Source organism: Geospiza fortis, unplaced genomic scaffold (genome assembly GCF_000277835.1).
Source record: "Geospiza fortis unplaced genomic scaffold, GeoFor_1.0 scaffold163, whole genome shotgun sequence".
In the NCBI taxonomy this organism is placed as follows: Eukaryota; Metazoa; Chordata; class Aves; order Passeriformes; family Thraupidae; genus Geospiza; species Geospiza fortis.
This window is the reverse complement of record NW_005054401.1, coordinates 1,857,776-1,877,442: the sequence shown is the minus strand read 5'-3', so window position 1 is coordinate 1,877,442 and position 19,667 is coordinate 1,857,776. Positions and strand designations below refer to the sequence as shown.

Sequence of the window (19,667 nt, the reverse complement as noted above, 5' to 3'; positions counted from 1 at the left end):
AGCTGAAATGCCCTGTAGATATTTGCCCCTAATTATCTATGTGATTTTAAATTTATTTTAAAAGTTTTTAATCTAGCTTCGTAGCTGGTGCATGTCCCCTTAAATCTAAAAGCTCAGACATTACAGGGCCAGTTAAGGACAAATTATTGGCCTTGGAGCTGAATTTCCTGCTGTTCTGTCAGTTCATGTTGCATGTTCATCTTAAGCAATAAGATGAGGATTATCTCTTCAGCAGAAAAAGTAGGTCTAAGAGACAGGATAATGGACCTTCACCTTGACAGTCAGGAGGCTGCATGACAATGTCAGCTAGGAGGTTGTGCCTCTAGCAAAGTCTATTCAAATCCTGATGCTGATGTGCCACACACCTAATCATTTTAGCCCCATGGCTAAAATGCCTATGGATGAAACCTTCCTCTTAGGAGCGGGCAAAAGAAGTTGGGAGCCCTAAGGATGCCATTTTAATATTACAACCTGTTTTTCTACCTTTCAGATCTCTTCTGTGCCCTGTCAGAATGCGGTCATTTGTGCTTTGAGGCAAGGGACAAAGGTCACTGTATGTGTAAGGATTAGTTTTCTGGTAGCTCAAATCACAGGTCTGTCTGCAAACAATGGCTGCCCTGGTTGATGGAAGGTAAACTCTGACACTTCTCATTGTATGCTTCTGAGGGATGGGGGCATCTCTATAATGTGCTGTCAGGACTATCACAGAGATGGAAAATTAGAGAGACCCTGGTCAAGATTGCTTTATAGTCTGGATTTATGAATTGTAGTGTAAACTTCCTCTAATATGTGTAATTATAATTGCTGGTAGGGAAACTTACTGTCGAACAGTCATCTATGAAACTCCATTAGCTATTCAGTAGGATACCTACTGTAAGAACTGTAGTGGAACTCTAAAATTCCTGGTTAATCCTTTCTTACGTCTGGTACAGATCCTTCTGTACCACCTTTTTAGATTTGAGTCGTGTAGTTATTCATTGCCTTTCTTGCTGCAGATACAAGGGAGAGCTAAGGGCCTTGGTAATAACTAATCTTGAAGGCAAGTGTAACCCTTATATTAAGCAATATGCTTCATAAAACTTAACAAGACTGGAACTGCTGTAGGCTCTGCAAGCAGAATTTTCATCAGTCTTCTCAGAATACGTAATGAACATTATTTGCATCTCTTACAAGAGGCAGTATGGAGTGACTCCTGTGGCAGTAACTGCTACAACAATTTGTGTATTGAGAGGCACAGTATCTGGGGGGTAGGTGGAGTGCTCTTCAGTTACTGCTGGGATGAATGTTTAATGATAGGCTTTTGGCTGCTCATGGGGTAACCGGGCTGGGTAAGCAAACTGCAGTACTCAACAACGTGGCCAGGATTACACGGGTTTAGGCCATGTGAATGCAAGAATAGTACAGGAAAATCCTATTTATCACACAGATAAACTTGTGAACCAGTAGAGAACACACTTAAGAGTAAGCTGTGCAAAACATATGCAATTTCTCTCAGAACAGCTTGCATATACCCAAACTGCAAAGAAGGATAGCAGTGCCAGCAGCAGACAGTTAACTGTATGCAGCTGACATAACCTATGATAACAGCTTCAATATATGTCAAGTTCCTGCTCTGAGAAGGAGGGCTGAACAGCATGGTTATTGGCAAGAGTCCTTCACTATACTAGCAAGCAAGAAGATCAGAAACAGGCCTTCTAGGCAGGAGGGCTTTAGGAATACAGTTGGAAATGAAGTGTTTGATTTGTTGTTCGGTTCAAACTCTGGCATCTGGGTAAACACTAGCTGCCTTGAGTAACAACTGCATTTCTTCCATGTTGTTTGGTATAGCCAGCGAGTCTCAACAAGGAATATTGGTAAAAGGTTGAGCTGTAGGCACTGCAGCCATATTGCTTGAGATTCCTCATCCCTTGGGCAGCTGATTCTTTCCTTAGTAATAACTACAGCAGGCAGCTGAGCTCTGGCTCAGGTGCCACTAATTTGTGAGGCTTCACAACTGGAAACTAGAGAGAGATATAGAGGAGTGCTCCCTTGGTAGGTTGTAAAATATGCTGTCTTTCTTGAAGGCTGAAAGGAAGAAAATTCTTGTGGATAATTTAAATACATAATCTAATTAGTCTCTGTTTCCAAAGTAATAGCTCTCTATCAAGAAAGGTATCCCAGTATGCCCTTTCAATTTCTTTCTAAGGGAAGAATTTGGAGTTCAGATGTTGGTATTGCTGGTAATAAAATAATTTCTTAATTCAATAAATTAATGATTAGGTCACCATAGCTAATGAACAGAGTGGGAAAGGCTGCTATCAGGTCTTGTTGCAGCATTATTCCTGGAACAACTCATAATTTAAGGTGGACTAGCTAGATATTTGGGCACTACCTTTGGATACTGAAGTTCCTGGCTGAATAGTTCTATCAACAGTATGACAGTGCTAGTTTACTTCATCTTGTGATTAAGTCTTCAGGGAACCAGATAGCATGAGCTCATTAAATGCTTTTCACTCGTGAATTGGTATTGTTCCATGTGTTCATCAGGTACAGCTTATTTAAACTGGTCATTACATCTCTTGGGCCCTCTGCTTTAATCTTCCTGCAAAAGATATATTTATTTCCATGACAAGTGGAAGAAACATCCAAAATAGAGCCACTGCTGTAGCTGGGTTGACAAGTGACTTATTATCTGTTCAGAAATCATGTGCTTGAAAGCATAGTAGAATGATAAAAAAGTACCAATCGAATTGCACCACTTGAACAGGATGACCTGTTCAGCCTCAGCTTCTAACTTAGTGATATTCTCTTGGCCATGATTCAAGTGTGTATGAAACACTTTCAGGAACTTGAATTTCTATGTTCTTGCTAAAAACCAAGAGGTTCAGAGGAGACTGATGTGATGAGAACAGACTGTTCTGTTCAAGCGATGAAATAGCAGCTGGCAAGTTGGCTGAACGGTGAGCTCTCTGTGTGGTTTCGCAGGCATGATCCTGCACCAGCAATGGTACATGCCAACATCTGTAGCTGACATGGCTAATTAGTGCACTGAGATCTTTATCTGCTTTGTAGCTGGTACTAGGGAAGGGAGCAGCACGAGGGAGGTATTCCCTGGTGTGTTTAATGCTGCACTTCTATCCTAGCAAGCAGATGAAGGTCACCCTTCCCTGTTTCTCATTACTGGTTGTATATGATGAATACAGCTGGACTATATTGCACATCCTGCAATATGTTAAGTGCTGTGGCAGTTTATTCCAGACTGGAATTGGTGTTGACAGAGGAAGCCATTGGCTTAAGTCTGCCTTTAATACTGCAACAAAGTACCAATCCGCCTCTTGGGTAAGAAGACAAAACATCAAACAGGGCTTGAAAAGCAAGTCGCACATTGGAAGTTCCCTAAAGTAAAATCCTGTTATTCTAGAAGTACTTGGTCCAACAGGTAAGTGCCTGGTTTAACTCAAGTCACAATATCAAGCAAATGATCTCTTGAACACAAATCACATTTCTACCAATCTACTGCCTAAGCAGGACAGTTCAACAGGATTTTTGAACTGAATGATGGGTGCATTGGTAATGTAAGCCTTACTGAATTGTGGGAAAGACAATTAGCTGCACTTGCCAGGCAGTGCAGTTTAATATCCTTTTAATCTGTCTCTCTTACAAGACAAACCATGGGACCTTTGGTTATACTCTGCAGTATAAAAGTATGTATTCAGTCACCTTTCTGACAAGTAATACTGCTCTCACATTCCAGACATGGCTAAAACTGGAGGCGAATCGTTCCCAAGCTGTCCATAAACTTTATTCTACTACTACTTGTCTTCATGCAGGTATTAGTTGTGTGTAAGTGTGAACACATCAGATATAGCCTACCTGTAGGTAAGACAGTTGCTTCTCATGGATATTAGTTGCTGGATATGCCAGTTCATAACAGAATAGTTTGATTGTTTTAATAGAGAAAACAGGCTAATGTTAATGCTTGCATCAGACCAAGCATCTGGAATGTTCCATCTAAATCATTGTAATCTCTTGTGTCATGTTACAGAAGGTTTATCCAACTTGAACTCTTTAGACACTGTCAGATACCAGAGCAATGGGTGTTCTAGCAGTGAAGGAAAACATTTAAGATTATATTTTATTTGACTCCTCAGCATGAGTGGTCCTGTTTAAAAAGCGAAAGTCTGATTAGTACTTTTATGTTTTTGATTTATTAATGCATGCCTAGGGCTTCTCAAGGCTACTACCACTGAAGCAGGAACTAAGCAGAAAATGTGATGATCAGATGGGGAGTTGTTAGGTGTAAATGTCAGTCAGCCCTACAGTGGCTCACCCAAATCTGCTGCTATACTTCTGATGTGAGCAGGAGGCTGCCAGTCAAGATGATTTACTGATAACAGACTATCCAGCTTCACAACTTTGACTCTTCCCAGTCACTGTGTGAATTGCTGTTCAGCCTTTAGTCTATTTTCTTAGCTTGAAAACTAAAATCTTGAATTCACTAGCACAGCCTTCTAACCAGAAGAACCTGAGTAACCCTGCAAGAATGATGGGGGAGGAAACAACCTGCCCCAGAAGCATATTCAGCAGTTGAGCTGTTGCTGTGCTTCCTGTTACTAGTTCATCCTAACTGTATTTCACTCAGCAGTAAAAGCTTCTCTTGTCCTCTCCTGGCCTTACAGATTCTAATTCAAGGTTAATATTTACATGCGATAATTCTTTAAGCTGAGTCATGTACTTGTAGGGACAAAGAAGGAGCACAGGCGTGAAGAGTACAAAGTATTGGGCTGCTGAGCAGATGTTTAGCTTATCTACCTCTGACTTTTTGGGTGTCCCTAACCTCTTAGATAATGTCTCATCAACCTTGAGACGTTCATATTTGTCTGCTGAGGGGGGAAAACCTGTCTGTTGGTGAGGATTCTGTTCAGTCCTTAATTCTATGACAAACTACAGCTATAATGAAGATTCTCAATTCACTGCACAGGACAAAAACATAATCATTAAGGCTATCTATTGTGTCTCTACTCCTTTCTCAAATAAAAGATATCTGTTAAAAGCATCTGTAAGGGAAACTAAATGTTTCTCAACAAAAATTGTTCGGCATGTTCTTCCAAGTCTTGCTAAAAAACAGGTATTTCAGGGATGACTTGTCATTACTGACAGCCCTCTCTGCAAGAGTTCAGGGAGGACACCAACAGTACAGTATACCAGAAGTTATGAGACTGACTTTCCTAAGGCAGCTGTGTAGAAATGAAGTGCAAGTCTTGAATGGAGAGTAGGTAGTAGGTCGTACATCAAGAACTATGTGTTATGGGCCTGACATGGTGTTTGTCTGAGAAGTCATCAGTATCTATCTGCTCTCCACAGGATAGTCCCTGAAGGAAAGGAGGAAGATACTGCTAGTGGTCTCTTTACAAGCTCTGTCTGGAGTGAATTGAAAAGTGGGTGAGAAAAATGTGTATGATATGTATGCGGTGATACAGGCAGAGCTTGGTGCACTTCTCCCAAGGCGGCAGCATCTGTAAATCTGTACTCTTTGAATTTTTAAACAGTACATTTAGCACAGCAATGAAGATGGGCCATACAACTGATTAGTGAGTAATTAAAGTGTGGTGATACCAATGGACTTGTCTACATGGACAAGATCCAAACTGCTTTAAACTAAGTGCTGACATAGCTGCTGGGGTAATGACCTTGTTCTTTACTATGCCAGCATATCTGAAGGCTGTCCTTTCACCCTTGCATGCAAGCACATGCATCTCTAACCTTGCCATGCTTCCTTGCTGACTCTTTTGAGATGGCCTCAAAATCAAAGTGTAAGAAAACAATTCTAGTCCTGTTGCCTTCCACCTGCAGCTGGAGTAAGGAAATCTACTAAGAGGTTGAGTACTGTGAAAGGAAGCCCCCAAGAAAAAAAATGGAAGATTTTAACTTTATTTAAGTTACTTGCATGTTAAGCACACCAGCACTTTCCACTAAGAGATAACACAAACTCAAGCTTGCAGAGCTTTAGCTTGAGTGTAAAGCCCAGAAACTGTATTTACTTGTGGTTGAGGCTCTTTTATAGTGAGCAGAATAGATTACTCCTAGCTCAAGCCACATGTTTCCCCCCACCCCAGCAAAATTTTAAGGTGAAGACAGAGACAATTTAGTGCTAGACATGTGGCTTAACTCAGGTATCAAGAAGTAGTTATTTGAAATATGAACATGTATTAAGCTTGCCTTTGCCTATCATTGCGTTCTTAGTTTCACTAATTCTGTGGTTTCTAAAGTGTTTTACAAAGACAGCAAGTTCTCCAAAGGTATGATAAATGACCATCATGTGCATGCAAAATCTCACCAGGATAGATGAGTTTTGGCAGATCTCAGATATGAGAGTAGGTCCCGTGAATTAGCCAGAAGGCCCTCACTAACCTAAAATTGCATTGCCAACACTAAAAATTACCTTTATCATAGTAAGACAGGGTATTTGCAAAGGTTCAGCGACACTTGTGTGCATCCCTTCCCATCTTCCTTCACTGTGGGTTTTTTACTATCAAAAAAAAAATCTGTTTTATAAAAATTTGTGGTCTGACTTCCATACAATGGAGGCAGATGGCAGTGATGATCAGAGATGCCTCGAATGCAAAGATGGCAGCGGCACATGTAGACTTAGACCATTTTATGGTTCTCAAAGTGAGGTCTTGCTCGTGCATATTTGCTCCTTCCTAAGTTATTTCTTTTTTATTGCCTCTTAATTTTACTTCAAGGTGTGATGCAAGTTGGATACCAACACAGCTGGGTGTAGCTCTGCTAATTAGAGGAAGAAGGATCACTGACAGGCAGGATTCAGTGCCTTGAGGTTTTTATTTCTTCTTTCTGGAATGGAGCTAGGCAGAATGTCCTAAAGTTATAACTCAGCTTCTCGAGAGCATGTCTTATTTCTCTCTTCTGGACCTTTTCCTTCTATTCTCTCAAGAGTAATCTTCCATACAGGAGTGGATGTTTAATTAATGATCCTACCTTAACTCTCTTCCCTTCTTTATTTCTGAAGGACCTGATAAATCTAAGGTGGGATTCCTTATGCTTATGTCTAAAAGCTATCTCTACCCAAAACTATACTATCAGGCAAACTACCTTAGTTACTCTGAAAGAAGAATTCAGTAGACTTAATTTTATCTGATTAAAATGTGGATTTCAATAGGCACAATCTGTTTCAGCATTGTTGCAAGTATTCTGCAAAATCCCTGCAGGCTTGATAGTTGTCCCCTTGACCCTTTGTCAGAATGGACATGCAAGCCACTCTCAGTGATAACATTTCTTAAATAACCATGGCTTGCTAAACAAACTCCTCCTCTAACATGAATTTCTACTCAGAGGCACTTGAAACTTTCACAGCAACACCTTTGTTCCCTTGCATTAAATGTTCCCTAACTGTGGCCAGATAAGTTGCTTTCAGAGGAGAACAGGTATAGCTGACAGTTCTTTCCCATTTGAGCACCCTTATCTCTATTGATTTACTTGACCAATGCTAAATGCAATTCACAAACCATCTGGTAGAAGCTAGGTTTAATTTTGCTTAGATTAGCTAGTTTCTAAAGGCCTTCCTCCTGGTTAAATGGAAATGGAGGCTTTCAGGGTTAAATTCTCTCTTTAGGACCTCAGCATTTGTGCTCTTCCTGGGTAAAGAGTCAGTTAAGAATTGATAGCCATTACTCAGTTAGTGGCAAGCTGGTTGAGTCAGTCTAGTTAGCTGTAAATTGGAGGAGGAAGGGAAGGCAGGAGTGAAAGCAAAACCCTGAAAGTACATTTCAAGTAATGGGTTAAAGCATCAACTATTACTAAGACAAATGAGGAATTGACTATTGAGACTAACAAACTTCTAATGCAAGGGGCTATGCAATGCTTCAGTACTTGTATCTACATACAAATTGTGTCTCAAATGCTAGATAAAAGGGATGGCTTGGTCTGTAGCACCTTGCCTGGATGCAGGGTGAATTAAAAATGAGCCCAGTTATTTAAATATTATTAGTTATTGCGTAAACAATATCTTGACTTCATTTGTCATCCTAAAATTTGAGGGACTAACTGCAGCCATTGCAATATCCCAGACAGAAGATTGATAGAATGGTAGCAGATGTGGATATTCTTTCTGGCTTGGTTTAGATCTTCTTAACTCCATAAATCTGCTCTGAGTACCTCTTTTTGGTGAGAGTGAATGCTTCAGCTGTGTTGGAACAAAACATGGTGACTGTAAATTATTTTTATAATTTGTGTCTCAGAGGCAAAAGGGTCACATGGCGTAGAGGTAAGTTGTAAAAGTCCATAGTTTCTTATTAATTTTCTAGCCTTCAGGTTTTTGAAAATCTAAAGGCTACTTGATTACTGTTAAGACAAGCATGTGGGGGGTTTGGCTTGAGGTTCTGTTGTGTTTTTACTGGAGCAGTCTGTCTGCAGCCTGAGGAAATTATTTAGTTTTACCTGTTGGGTGGTATAACCTCTGATTTTGCTTGTTATAGAAACATGAACAATATCTACTGGCATCTTTTGGGTGTTTTGATGCCATCCTCATAATAGTTTGGAACAGATCCTAGCAAATGTTTCTTGGGTTGTCTCCTACACTACTTTAGAGATGCAGCTGGCAGTGCCGAACAAGAATAGACCAAAATACCTGAGGTTCTATAAATAGCCTTAAAAGGTAAAAAAAGCTAAAGATTGACAGATTAAAACCTGTTGGTGCAAGTACAGCTGGTTGGTGTAGATCAGTGTGCCCTAATGCTCGGGTATTACTGAGGTGAGGGTTCATCACCTCCTGGCCATGACTTCATGCTCTGTGTGGTCAGAGCCAGACTTGCCATATGATCACTCCTTATGCTTTCAGGCTTTGCCAGGCATCGGTGTGCAGCAGAACTGAGGTGGACTAAAAGCTCTAATAAAAGTATTTCTTCTTCAAGGTAAAATATTATTTCTGTCTTCTAACTGTTATTTGGATTTTTAAGCCTACAGTGAACATAACTGGCCACAGTCCCATCATGTCTGCTGAAGCTGAAACTACTGCTACCAACAGCCAGCCTGAACAACAGGCTCCACCAAAGGCACAATCTTCAAAAAAGGAAAAAAAGAAAGGTAAGAAATGCTTACCACATGAACACCTCCTCTATTCTGTGTCCGTAATCTTTTGCATTTGCCAATACTAATATCACCCTCCCACTATTGCTGAAATAACTGAGTTTACCTCCTGACCAGAGTAAGTAAATATGCCAGTACAATAAACTTAACCAGAAGGTAGGCTTTGTTTTAAAAGCTTTTTTCTAGCCTTAAATTCTAAAGCTCTCTGTTCCACTGTTAAGTGAGTCATTCGCTGAGCCTGACAAGTAAGCAAGAGCCCAGAGAAGAGAAATTCTCCTGAGGAGGTGACCAGACCCTGGAGCATCATGTTGCTCTGAACTTTAACCTGACTCCTCCGCACCCTCCAGAAAGGAGATCTGTGCTGAATACAAATTCTAGTCCAGAGAAGCTAGAAAACTCATTCAATGAGAATTATCATATATCAGATAATAGATTTTTTGATAGATTAGATCATGTAAATATAATTACCTCATATAAAAATACATACCTAGGTACATACTTGAGCAATGTTGAGCATGCAGAGAAGAAAAGCAAGCAGTTCCTAGTAGCAGGAACAGCAGAAATAACAAATTAGCTAAAATCCCAAGTTCTTAGAACAAAAGTACCAGGACTCATTGTATGATGGTGCTGATATCAGGTTCTAGAATGTGAACTGGAGATTCTTTTTGCACAGCAAGAAGAGATCTGCCTACATCAGAACATGGGGATAACACCTAAAGGCCTTATTGAACACCCTGTACAGCTATGGGAAGTACCATTTCTGCATGGTGGCTTTTCTTAGCACCTATATCTACTTGACTGTTGCTTATCCACATTTTAGTCTTTTATTAGAGCAATTGTTGTGAAGCCCCCAGACATTAAGCACTGGGCTCCACTCTTTGAACTGAGGCCACATTCTGCAAGAATACTGTGACTTAAAGGAGTACCTGTCTTGCACTGCACACAGATTGTTAGTCAGCTGTGCTCAAGGGACAGTTCTAACATGTACTTGGTTATACTTATATGGCATATACATTTTTTAAAGATCACAAATTTCGACATAGCTGTTTCTATCATTAAAAAAACAAACAAAACCAAAACCAACCAAACAAACAAAAAAAAACCAACTCACCCAAATGAAAAATAACCTCAAAAAACAAACAAACCCACCAAACCTTTTCTCTTTCTCCAGGGCCAGAAAAAACAGATGAATCTCTCTTGGCTAGATTCAAAGGTGATGGTGTAAAATACAAGGCTAAACTGATTGGCATAGATGATGTTCCCGAGGCAAGAGGAGACAAAATGAGTCAGGATTCAATGATGAAGCTGAAGGTAAGGGCTTGATCTGTCACATAAGGAACAATCTCTGGTTAGCCTTCAAAAAGCAGATCAGTCGCTTTGACAAAACTTCAAATACAGCTTAATGGTAACATAGTTACTGATAGCACCATCTAGATGGATGTTGCTTCCTGTACTGTAACCTCTGACTCAAAGGACATTTCTCTGAAAGTCTGGGAACATTCCTTTGGGTCTGTACGCATCCAGTATGAATGATGGCAGTATGAATTTCATCACAAATTATGAGCTTGAGTGTTGGAGGAGAAGGGGGAATTGCTGTGAAATTTAACACTGACCTCAAAGCACAAGTTGGCATCCTGTGTCAGTGGTGATGCTGAGAGATACAGACAAATTAAAAAATAAATTAATCCCTGCAGCAACAATGACCAATGCTTCTGTAGTGCAGAACACTCACATACCTTCAATCAGACTGGAAAAGCAGGTAAAGATGCTGCTGCTGCAGCAATTTTGTGGACTAAAACCTGTTTTAAAGCTCTAAAACATTTACAGAGGGAACCATCTAGATCTGTGGTATCACTTTACACCTAAGCAGTCATATATTACAAAGAACAAGTAAAAGCTCAGTCCAACAGAAGTCTCATCAATACTTTGGCATTCATTCTGTTTAGGGAATGGCAGCAGCAGCCCGTTCCCAGGGCCAACACAAACAGAAGATCTGGGTAAACATCTCCCTCTCTGGTATCAAGATAATAGATGAAAAAACTGGGGTAAGATAAAACTTATTTTCTTATTGTGATTCTTTGAGCTAGTGAAGCACCTGGAAGTTAAGTTAGACCAATATGAACTAGATTCCTATTGGGCACTATACCTCACTTCCACATATAAAAATTATCTTGCGAAATGTTTGTAATGCTGAAGAGTCCTGTCAGAAAGACAGCTGTGTCCTATTGTGATTAATCAAAGGCTAATGAATCTGAGGTTTGGACTGTTAACAGTCATTCTAACTACAGAGAATAGCAGCTATTATATTTCCAGAAATTTAAACCAATACTTTTTGGATTTTTCCCAATTCCAGGTCATAGAACATGAGCATCCAGTAAACAAAATCTCCTTTATTGCTCGGGATGTGACAGACAATCGTGCCTTTGGCTATATATGTGGAGGAGAAGGCCAGCACCAATTTTTTGCTATAAAAACAGCCCAGCAGGTATGAATCAGACACTTTCTTTCACGTGCTATGAATAATGCTGTTGTGTAAACATTTAACATGTGATGAGGGTCTAGTGTTTTGTGGTAATCCTACAAAATTCCTCTGGAGAATACCAGCATGCATGGACAGATTTTACTGAAAGAAAGACAATAGGAATCAACTGTGTCACCACTGGCTTCTGTCTTGTACAGTTTCTTTGTAGTCCAGAATAAAATCCCTCAAGTAGTCTTGGTTACTATGATTAACAATGCTTAACTTGTCTATGAAAGTCATTAGTGAGATGAACAGAGCCATTAGCACAGGCTTCCCACTGTGAAAGTACTAATTCTTAAGTAAAATAGCCAGAGCTTCATTCTGAATTAACAGAAATATAGAACTAGTTAGTCTGTTCACATGATGCTTTGCCTTGTGCAGCAGGGAAATCACTTAGTTGCAACAATGATTCTGGGGCCTGTAAATGACAGACCTGGTCCTCCTAGGACCTTCTAACCCAAACTTATTGGGAGGGATTCAGATCCTTCTGTGATAAGTTCCTCACATGCAGAAATCCTGTGTGCAAGGTTAGTCTCTCTGAGGGGAATCTCAATACTGGATTCTGGGAAAAGCTACTTAAAAATACCACTAAGAATTATGCAGCTTCATTAACAACTTGAAGTTAGGTATTTTTTATTTATCAGCTTGTCTTTATAATGATTTTATAATAATCACTGTAATGACTTAATGAGCCCAGACTTCAAAGCTAGATTTTTTTTTACCCATTCCTACCTGCCCTCCTGGAGAGCCTATTGGCAGCTTTGGACCCACTACAGGTTCTCCACTGGGGAGCTCCTTGTTGGAGCATGTTAGGACTTCAGTAACAGCTATAAGATCTTCTTTTAATTCTTTTTTATTAGTTTGTCAGCATTCTGGCCAATAATTGTATTGATTTCAGTGGAATTGTAGGTTAAGCACAAAAGCCTTAGGTATGCACTCTGGAGTCTATTCCTTCATTTCACCATGGGGTGCTGCTTGCCAACCTCTAAGCCCAGCCAGGCCTTAGACAGCTCTTGACTTGCTGCTGTGTGTTTTTGTCATAAATTTGTAAGTAAGGAAGTAAGTAATTTGTTTGTAGGTAAAGACTTCTGCAGCTCTAGCCTGCTGCAGCTGTACTCCTTGTTAAAGCTGATGATTCTTGCAATGGCTCTTCCCACAGCTGTGTGTCTTAGACCCCTTGATGAGGAGAGGATGGTGCTCAGGTGAAAGCAGTGAGATCTGTACAAAGGATTCTCTGCTTGTGTCAGTGGTGGTAGTGGCTGAAGATGGGGAGGTGTTCTACTCCAGACACTGACAAGCTGCTGTATGCCTGATACAAGTGTTCCAAAGCAGGGCAGCTGAGCTCACTGCCATCTGAACAACAGCATTCTTGTTAATGGATGTGCAAGGCATGCCATGCCTTTCTAATTCACATTAAACTTTCATCATGTCACAGATCCCATTTAAAGCTGGTCTCTAAAGCTTTACACATTTGAGGTGATGATAACCTTTATGCTCGCCCTGCTCCTTTGCTATTTGTACACTGTTTCAAATAAAAGTAGTATTATATATAGAAGCTTTCTCCACATTCAGTGCTAGAATTGGTAGCAAATAGGAAGAACATTTTGGATTTGTCTCTCTGGAGATTACCAGAAGGCTTGGATAAATTTTGCAATTCTAGGACTTGCCATGCACTTAAGAAGTACTGCTATCAGCTTTTTATCAAAAACATAGCAGGTTGGCACAAATTCATGTACAGCCACTTTTGTGGAGTTAACAACAGTTCTGCACTGGTTGTGTTCTGTTCCCCTTGGATTATGCATAAGCAGAATCTTATATGAAGACTAAACAAGTCTTTAAACTATTGCTTTTCCAGTTATCCCAACCTAAGTCTTGCACTATTTAGGGAAGCTTGGTTTGTTGCACAGATTGCAGCAGTAGAAGTCCAGGTAAAAGTAATAAATGGCCTAAAATCTACATTCTTTTCCAGGCTGAGCCCCTGGTTTCTGATCTTAAGGACCTCTTCCAACTAATTTATAATATGAAGAAGAAGGAAGAAGAAGAAAAGAAAAAGGTGAGTAAAAATCTAGAAACTGCATGAGTCTGCATAAAGCTGGTTTCAATTTTGGGTGACTTTTGGGCTCTTGTAAGACTTGATACTAAACTCTGCCTAAATCCAGAAACACTGGAAGCTACTGGTTGGCAGTTGTGCCAGGTGTCTGACTGCCTAGGTCTGGTGAGCTCCTCCAAAGTGAGAGACTTCTGATATTCTACATGATGTTTAGGTATTAAGTCTTTTTTTTTCTTTAGAGTGAAGTAAGTAAGACTGAGGTAGGTCACTTCTACTCAGCCTCTGTTGATTAGGTATGCTGCTGCACCACATCTAACTTTTACTTTCTCTCTGCTGCCAGCATTATGAAGGCAATGCCAGATACCCAATTACATTGAAATGGAAGTGAAAGGGGTCTGTGGATCCTATACTGAGTAGTAATCTCATGCTTCCCTCCCCTGTCACTTGCTTTTTAAAGCCCAAAAGTTCCTTGCTTAAGGCAAATTTTCAAATTCCAATTATTTCTGATGCTGTTATCCATCTGTTACAGAATGATGGTGAAGAACTGCCTGCTGATCAAGCTGACAAAATGAAACCGGTAGGTTAAATTTCAAAACTTTTTATTGATGTTCATAACTGACTGTCCCCATATTGTGTAGGAAATGCAGTGTTTACAGTGTTTACTGCAGATTTTAAAGTAAGTCTGCATGATGCTTGATTCTTTTTCTTGAGAGCTCTAACAGATACCAACTCTTAATATTTCTGATTTCAAGGGAGTTGACCAGATGGACTTGTTTGGGGATATGTCAACGCCCCCTGATATGAGCAGTCCAACAGTAAGTACAGTCTAGCTTACTTGCCTTGGCTTTTTCTTTGAAAGCAAATTTAGTCCTAGTACTAAGTACTGGTTTTACTGAGACACCTGCCTAGCAATCATCACTGTACTGGTGGGGTAGGGCCATAAAAGTATCCACTTAGCCACTAGATGTCGTTCTAGTACTTAATTTCACTAACATCATTCCAGTAGCTCTAGCTCAAAACTTGGCCTAATTGCACAAAAGAGTGCATAAGCCTTATCATAGCTCAGTGACGCCAAAAATCCATCATGTTAAACGTGGCACTGTAAGCCACCATCAGCAGGATGCAGTTGGTGCTGTCAACCCAGCCAGTGACCAAGTCTCACCCCTCTCCTGCATGCTTGGTGGAGAATTAGCATGTTACCTTCCACTAGCTCTTCAGTGTTGTTCTGAAGCTGAGACTGCAATTTGAAGTCATACCAAGACAGTGTGATTTCACAACTTGTCAGAACTAAGGACTGGAACTCAACCAGGGGTCTGTGACTCAAGTGAAAGCCTAGGTGTAATTAGTTCCTACTCACTCTACAGTCACTAGGTTGAATAATAAGTATCTGATATTTAAGTAGGGGATCTGAAAGCAGATGTTTCATTATTGGGTTTCAGGGACCAAATAGCTCTAATTTGACTATAAACACAGTGCTTCCTGTGTGACTTTGAATATTTACCTGTATAATGTTTTGGATACTAGGACCTCTTCTTTTGCAGCTATTTTCCTTGATCTTTTTCACTGTGCAGCAAAATCTATATATAACTAACTTCATTTTTCTCTCTGAAAAAATAGGAAGCTAAAGAGATTCTGTTAGTGGATTTTAATTCTGAAATTGAGACCAAACAAACCTTTGCAAAAGAGGATCTCTTCTTGAATGGCATCACAGTCTCTCTTCCACAACCAAAGGCACAGACACCCTTCTTGCCTGAGAGTGCTTTCTCTACCAATCTCAGCTTCTTTCCTACACCTAATCCAGACCCTTTCAGTGATGATCCTTTCACACAGCCAGCCCAATCTGCACCACCTTCATGTGATTCTCTAAAATCTGATCAGAAGAAAAGTCCAACTACCTTGACATCAGGGGGTAATGGTGATCCAAATGGTGATATTGACTACTTTGATAAACAGTTTGACCAGATTTCTAATAGAACTGGCAAACGAGAAGCACTAACATGCCAGTGGCCACTTGAGAGTAAGTCACCTGCAGCAAGAATTCCCAATGTGATACCAGAGAGAGAAAGGAATGGCTTTCCTGAAACTCCAACAAACCTGTTTCTGGAAGGTGCTTCCAAAGGAACATCTCTGCAGAATGGAGTAAAACTGGATTCTGAAAACAATATCCAACTCACGCCACATGAGCCTATAACAATTAGCCCACCACCACAGAGTACCAAGCCAGGAAGAGGAAGGAGATCCGTCAAGGTGAACAGTGTTCAAGTAATTTGTGGTAATATGCATGACTTTATTTAGAGAAGCTGGGTTGAAGGAAGCTTTTCTTTCTTATTACTGTATAACTGGCTACCCAGCTTCACAACATGTCTGCTTCTGCCTGCCCTGCTCACACTAACCTCTCTGCAGCCAAAGTACCTTCTAATATCTATGAATGAATGCTTCATAGTAGCTATGGTCACTAAATTCTATACTCTTTTCTTTAATGCTGCCATACTCCTGTAAAGGTCTGGTAAGTATGCTGCTATGCAGATTAACACTTGATATCATGCCAGAATCTGTTATGATAGCAGTATAACCTTTTATGATAGCAGTATGCCCATCAACCTAGGGTCTCATGACAGTAAGATACTAGTACTAGCTTACCAAAGCCAATGTGGTTTCCCAGTATTTACCTACTGAAGGAAATTAACTTGCCTGATTAGGCAGAGCGTGGCCCTGGATCAGCTTCATTTGTCTTGTACTCAAATTATGCAAAACTTGTCACAACCACAGGGGTTTCTGCAGACTAAGCAGTAGAGTTTAAAGGGGTAGGGTGCAGAGGGAAGCTCACTTGTAGCAAATAATTCAGCCATTTTAAGTCCTGCTCTTCTGCTGTTGGCTTGTGACTTCTACATATTTTACCTATTTAATGCCATGTATCTCCTTAGGCATGAACAAAAGGGTGATGTTTGAAACTCCTATACTCTAAATGCTACATCAAAACTCCCTCCTCTGCTTTAGATGGAAAAAGTCTTCTTTGGACTCTGGACTAGGGAGCCCTGATTGTGCTAGCATGTGTTCTGCCGTGGCATCTCACTTTTTTTCTTCTTTCTAGGCTGCATCGGATGACTTGTTCAGCTCAGACTTCTTTGTGCCATCTACAGAAAACCTGAGCTCAGGGGCACAGCCAGCAGCTTCGCCAACTAACCCACTGGACCTCTTCAAAAAAAGTTCTACCACAGCATCTCCATTGGCTGTTCTAGGTTAGTTTACAAAAGTAAATGTTTTGTTCTACTCCAAGATATCTGCTAACACCAGAACATGGATTCTAGTCTTCCTTTATTTCTTGTGTAGTGCTATACCATTTAACCCATGTGCTGTTTGCCCTAAACTATTAAGTTCTGTGAGTGCTAAACTCTACATCCTCAACTGAATCAGGATTAAAGTAGTTAACTGCTTTAACTTTGACAGCAGATTCCTGCATCAGGTACACAAGGCTCAAGTGAGCCAAGCACAACTTGTGAGGTCAGGGTAACATTGCTGCACAGTATCTTAATAATCATTTAAACAGAAGCAGCTGTATGGCAAATCCACCTGTCATTTCTGTGCTAGAACTGTGTTCATTGTTCCCTTAAAACAACCTCAATTATGTCCTTGCAGCACTGAAATGCAGCAAAGTTAAAATTTAAACCCTTTCTCCTGCCACCTTCCTCTGAAATGATTTGATTTGTAAGTGCAAATCAAGAGATTTTTGCAAACAGTACATGAAAATCTTTTGCTAGTACCGTTTATGGAATTGACACACTCCTGCTTGTGATCTTCAGATGACTGAAGTGCTGTGTAACAACAATCTCCCCCCAGGTGGCTTGCAAGTAACTTCATCACCCTGGACCCCGCAGACAGTTTCCTTCAGTCAGGCCACATCAGTCTTTCATGGGTCCATGATGCCTGCTCAGTCTCCAGGATTTACTCAAGCACTTGCCTTTGGTACTCAGGCAGTGCCCGGCTGGAACCAGTCTTCATCTTTTGGTGCCACACCCACTCAGTCCTCTGGTCTCTGGTCGCAGCCAGCACAAGTTACATCCAGTTCTTGGCCACAACCAGTCAGTGCTGTGAATCCCTTCCAGAGCAGCATGTTCTCATCTACACCACTCCCAGCTCAGACAGCCTCAGCACTGCCCTCCATGTCAACAGCAGCTAGCCCGCCCCAGCCACCACCCAGAACTACGCTGCCGAAGGAGCCGTCCAAGAAAGAGAGTGATGCATTCATTGCTCTGGATCCACTTGGGGATAAAGAAATGAAGGATGTCAAGGAAATGTTCAAAGACTTCCAGCTGACAAAGCCACCTGCAGTACCAGCGAGGAGAGGAGAACAGCAAAGCCTTTCAGGTGCTCCTGGAGTTCTCAGCAGTTACTGTAGTAGTAAAGTAGGCATTTCTAAAGACAGTACAGATCATGATGAAATGGCAGCTTGCAAGCTGTCTGCCAAAATGACTGGTTACATTTTGGGGTTAATGGTTACTGAAATATAGGGTTGAAGAGCTGGCTCACCTAGAAAATCGAAGACTTAGCAGCAGCATGGCTGAACACTGACACCTAGTGCCTAAATTATTTTACTAGAATGAGGTAAACCTAAGTCTGTTTTAAGCTTAGTGAGGGACAAGCAGGAGTTAATACTGTGACTCAAAGTCAGTCTAACAAAATTCCAGTTAATTTTTTTGTGTTTCTAATTAGATGAGTTGTGGTGTTGCTACACAAGCAGACCTGAGTGGTTGCTAAATCTGTCAAGTAATTATAGCAGTATGTCTCTCTTTTTTAGAACCACCAAAGCCTGTTCCTCGACAAAGTGCGTTGCCAGCTGAAGGCCTGTTTGAAAGTAAAGATAAAACAGACCCTATCAGTGCCTCATCTGTAAGTAGTAAAAAACCCCAACAAAACAAACAAATAAAAAACCAAAAATTACAAACAAACAAACACCCTAACAACAAAATGCCCAAGTGACATCACCACCACAAAAAAAAGCCATCAAAACCCTTTTTTTCTCCTTAGTTACTGTGGTGCCTATGTTTGAGCACTAGTTTAGTTCTGGCTTTAGAGGCCATACAAGAAAAAACTTTTGCATCTTTGAGGCTAATATGTGATCTAACAGAGGGTATCTGTTGTAAGAAGGTTAACAAAGGTTAACAAAGCATTATTCCACTTGGCTTGGCGCCACAATCAGTTGCCCATGGTGCAAAGTTCTGTAGTATTGGGACACTTTACAAAAGAGTATCACAATATAGCTGCAGAAATACTCCTCTTTGGTTACATATAACCCTCTTTAGAGCAGACTGAGCAGTGTGGATTGTGGAGCTCTCTAGCTGAAGAGGTTCCATATTCTGGACTCTGATCTGGTGAAGCCACTTTCTCCCCTACACTCTATTTGAGACAGAGTACTGTCATGGTTTGACACTGGCACAATGCCAGTGCACCATGAAAATATACTTCCCTGGTGTTTGCTGTGAGATGTGACCAGGAAATAAGCAAAGCAGGCTTCTACCTTAGAAAAAAAAAAATATTAACTAAACTACAAAAGAGAAAAAAAAAACCACACACACACCTGGAAAATGAAAACTCCACAAAAACATTTCCTCCTCCCCCCACCACATTTCCAATACATCTTCCAAATTTCAAGTCTCCATCCATCACCCTGTAAATACTCAATTCCAGTCCATCAAGAGGAGAGGAGTCCTTCTTGGGGCCATGGTGACCTCTTCCTTGCATGCCCAGCGCGCTCACCACTGGACATGGAACAGAGCTGCTTCAAGGGTTATCCTTTTAAGGGTGCTTTGACCAGTTCCAAAAAAAGCACAGTTTTCTCTCACTTCTCGGGACCTCTTGCCCCCCCCATACTTGTCTACCCCCTGGGGCCGGGGGGTCTCCAAAACTGAACCCTCTCAGTTCTGAGCCATCGCCTCCCCCCTGCATGCAGCCTCTGTGTCGCGAGGAAGCATGGTTCTGTCCATGGCTGTACCAAAAAGAGTCCAGCACCCAGCT

At 40.9% G+C, this 19,667-nt stretch overlaps 1 protein-coding gene across 3 annotated transcripts in view; it reads left to right on the top strand.

Annotated features, from left to right (window-relative positions):
* Positions 1–501: 501 nt before the first annotated feature.
* Positions 502–19,667, top strand: part of DAB2 (DAB adaptor protein 2) — a 22,265-nt gene continuing 3,099 nt past the window's right edge. For 2 of the 3 annotated variants that reach the window (XM_031061154.1, XM_031061153.1), the window contains exons 1-12: positions 502–631; positions 8,955–9,081; positions 10,256–10,395; positions 11,031–11,129; positions 11,438–11,569; positions 13,575–13,658; positions 14,185–14,232; positions 14,408–14,470; positions 15,273–15,902; positions 16,747–16,894; positions 17,493–18,020; positions 18,451–18,542. In XM_031061154.1, the coding sequence (XP_030917014.1) occupies positions 8,988–9,081; positions 10,256–10,395; positions 11,031–11,129; positions 11,438–11,569; positions 13,575–13,658; positions 14,185–14,232; positions 14,408–14,470; positions 15,273–15,902; positions 16,747–16,894; positions 17,493–18,020; positions 18,451–18,542 (2,058 nt within the window). In that variant the 5' untranslated portion in view covers positions 502–631; positions 8,955–8,987. The remainder of the gene's footprint in view (positions 632–8,954; positions 9,082–10,255; positions 10,396–11,030; positions 11,130–11,437; positions 11,570–13,574; positions 13,659–14,184; positions 14,233–14,407; positions 14,471–15,272; positions 15,903–16,746; positions 16,895–17,492; positions 18,021–18,450; positions 18,543–19,667) is intronic. The other variant, XM_031061155.1, reaches the window with a different exon arrangement.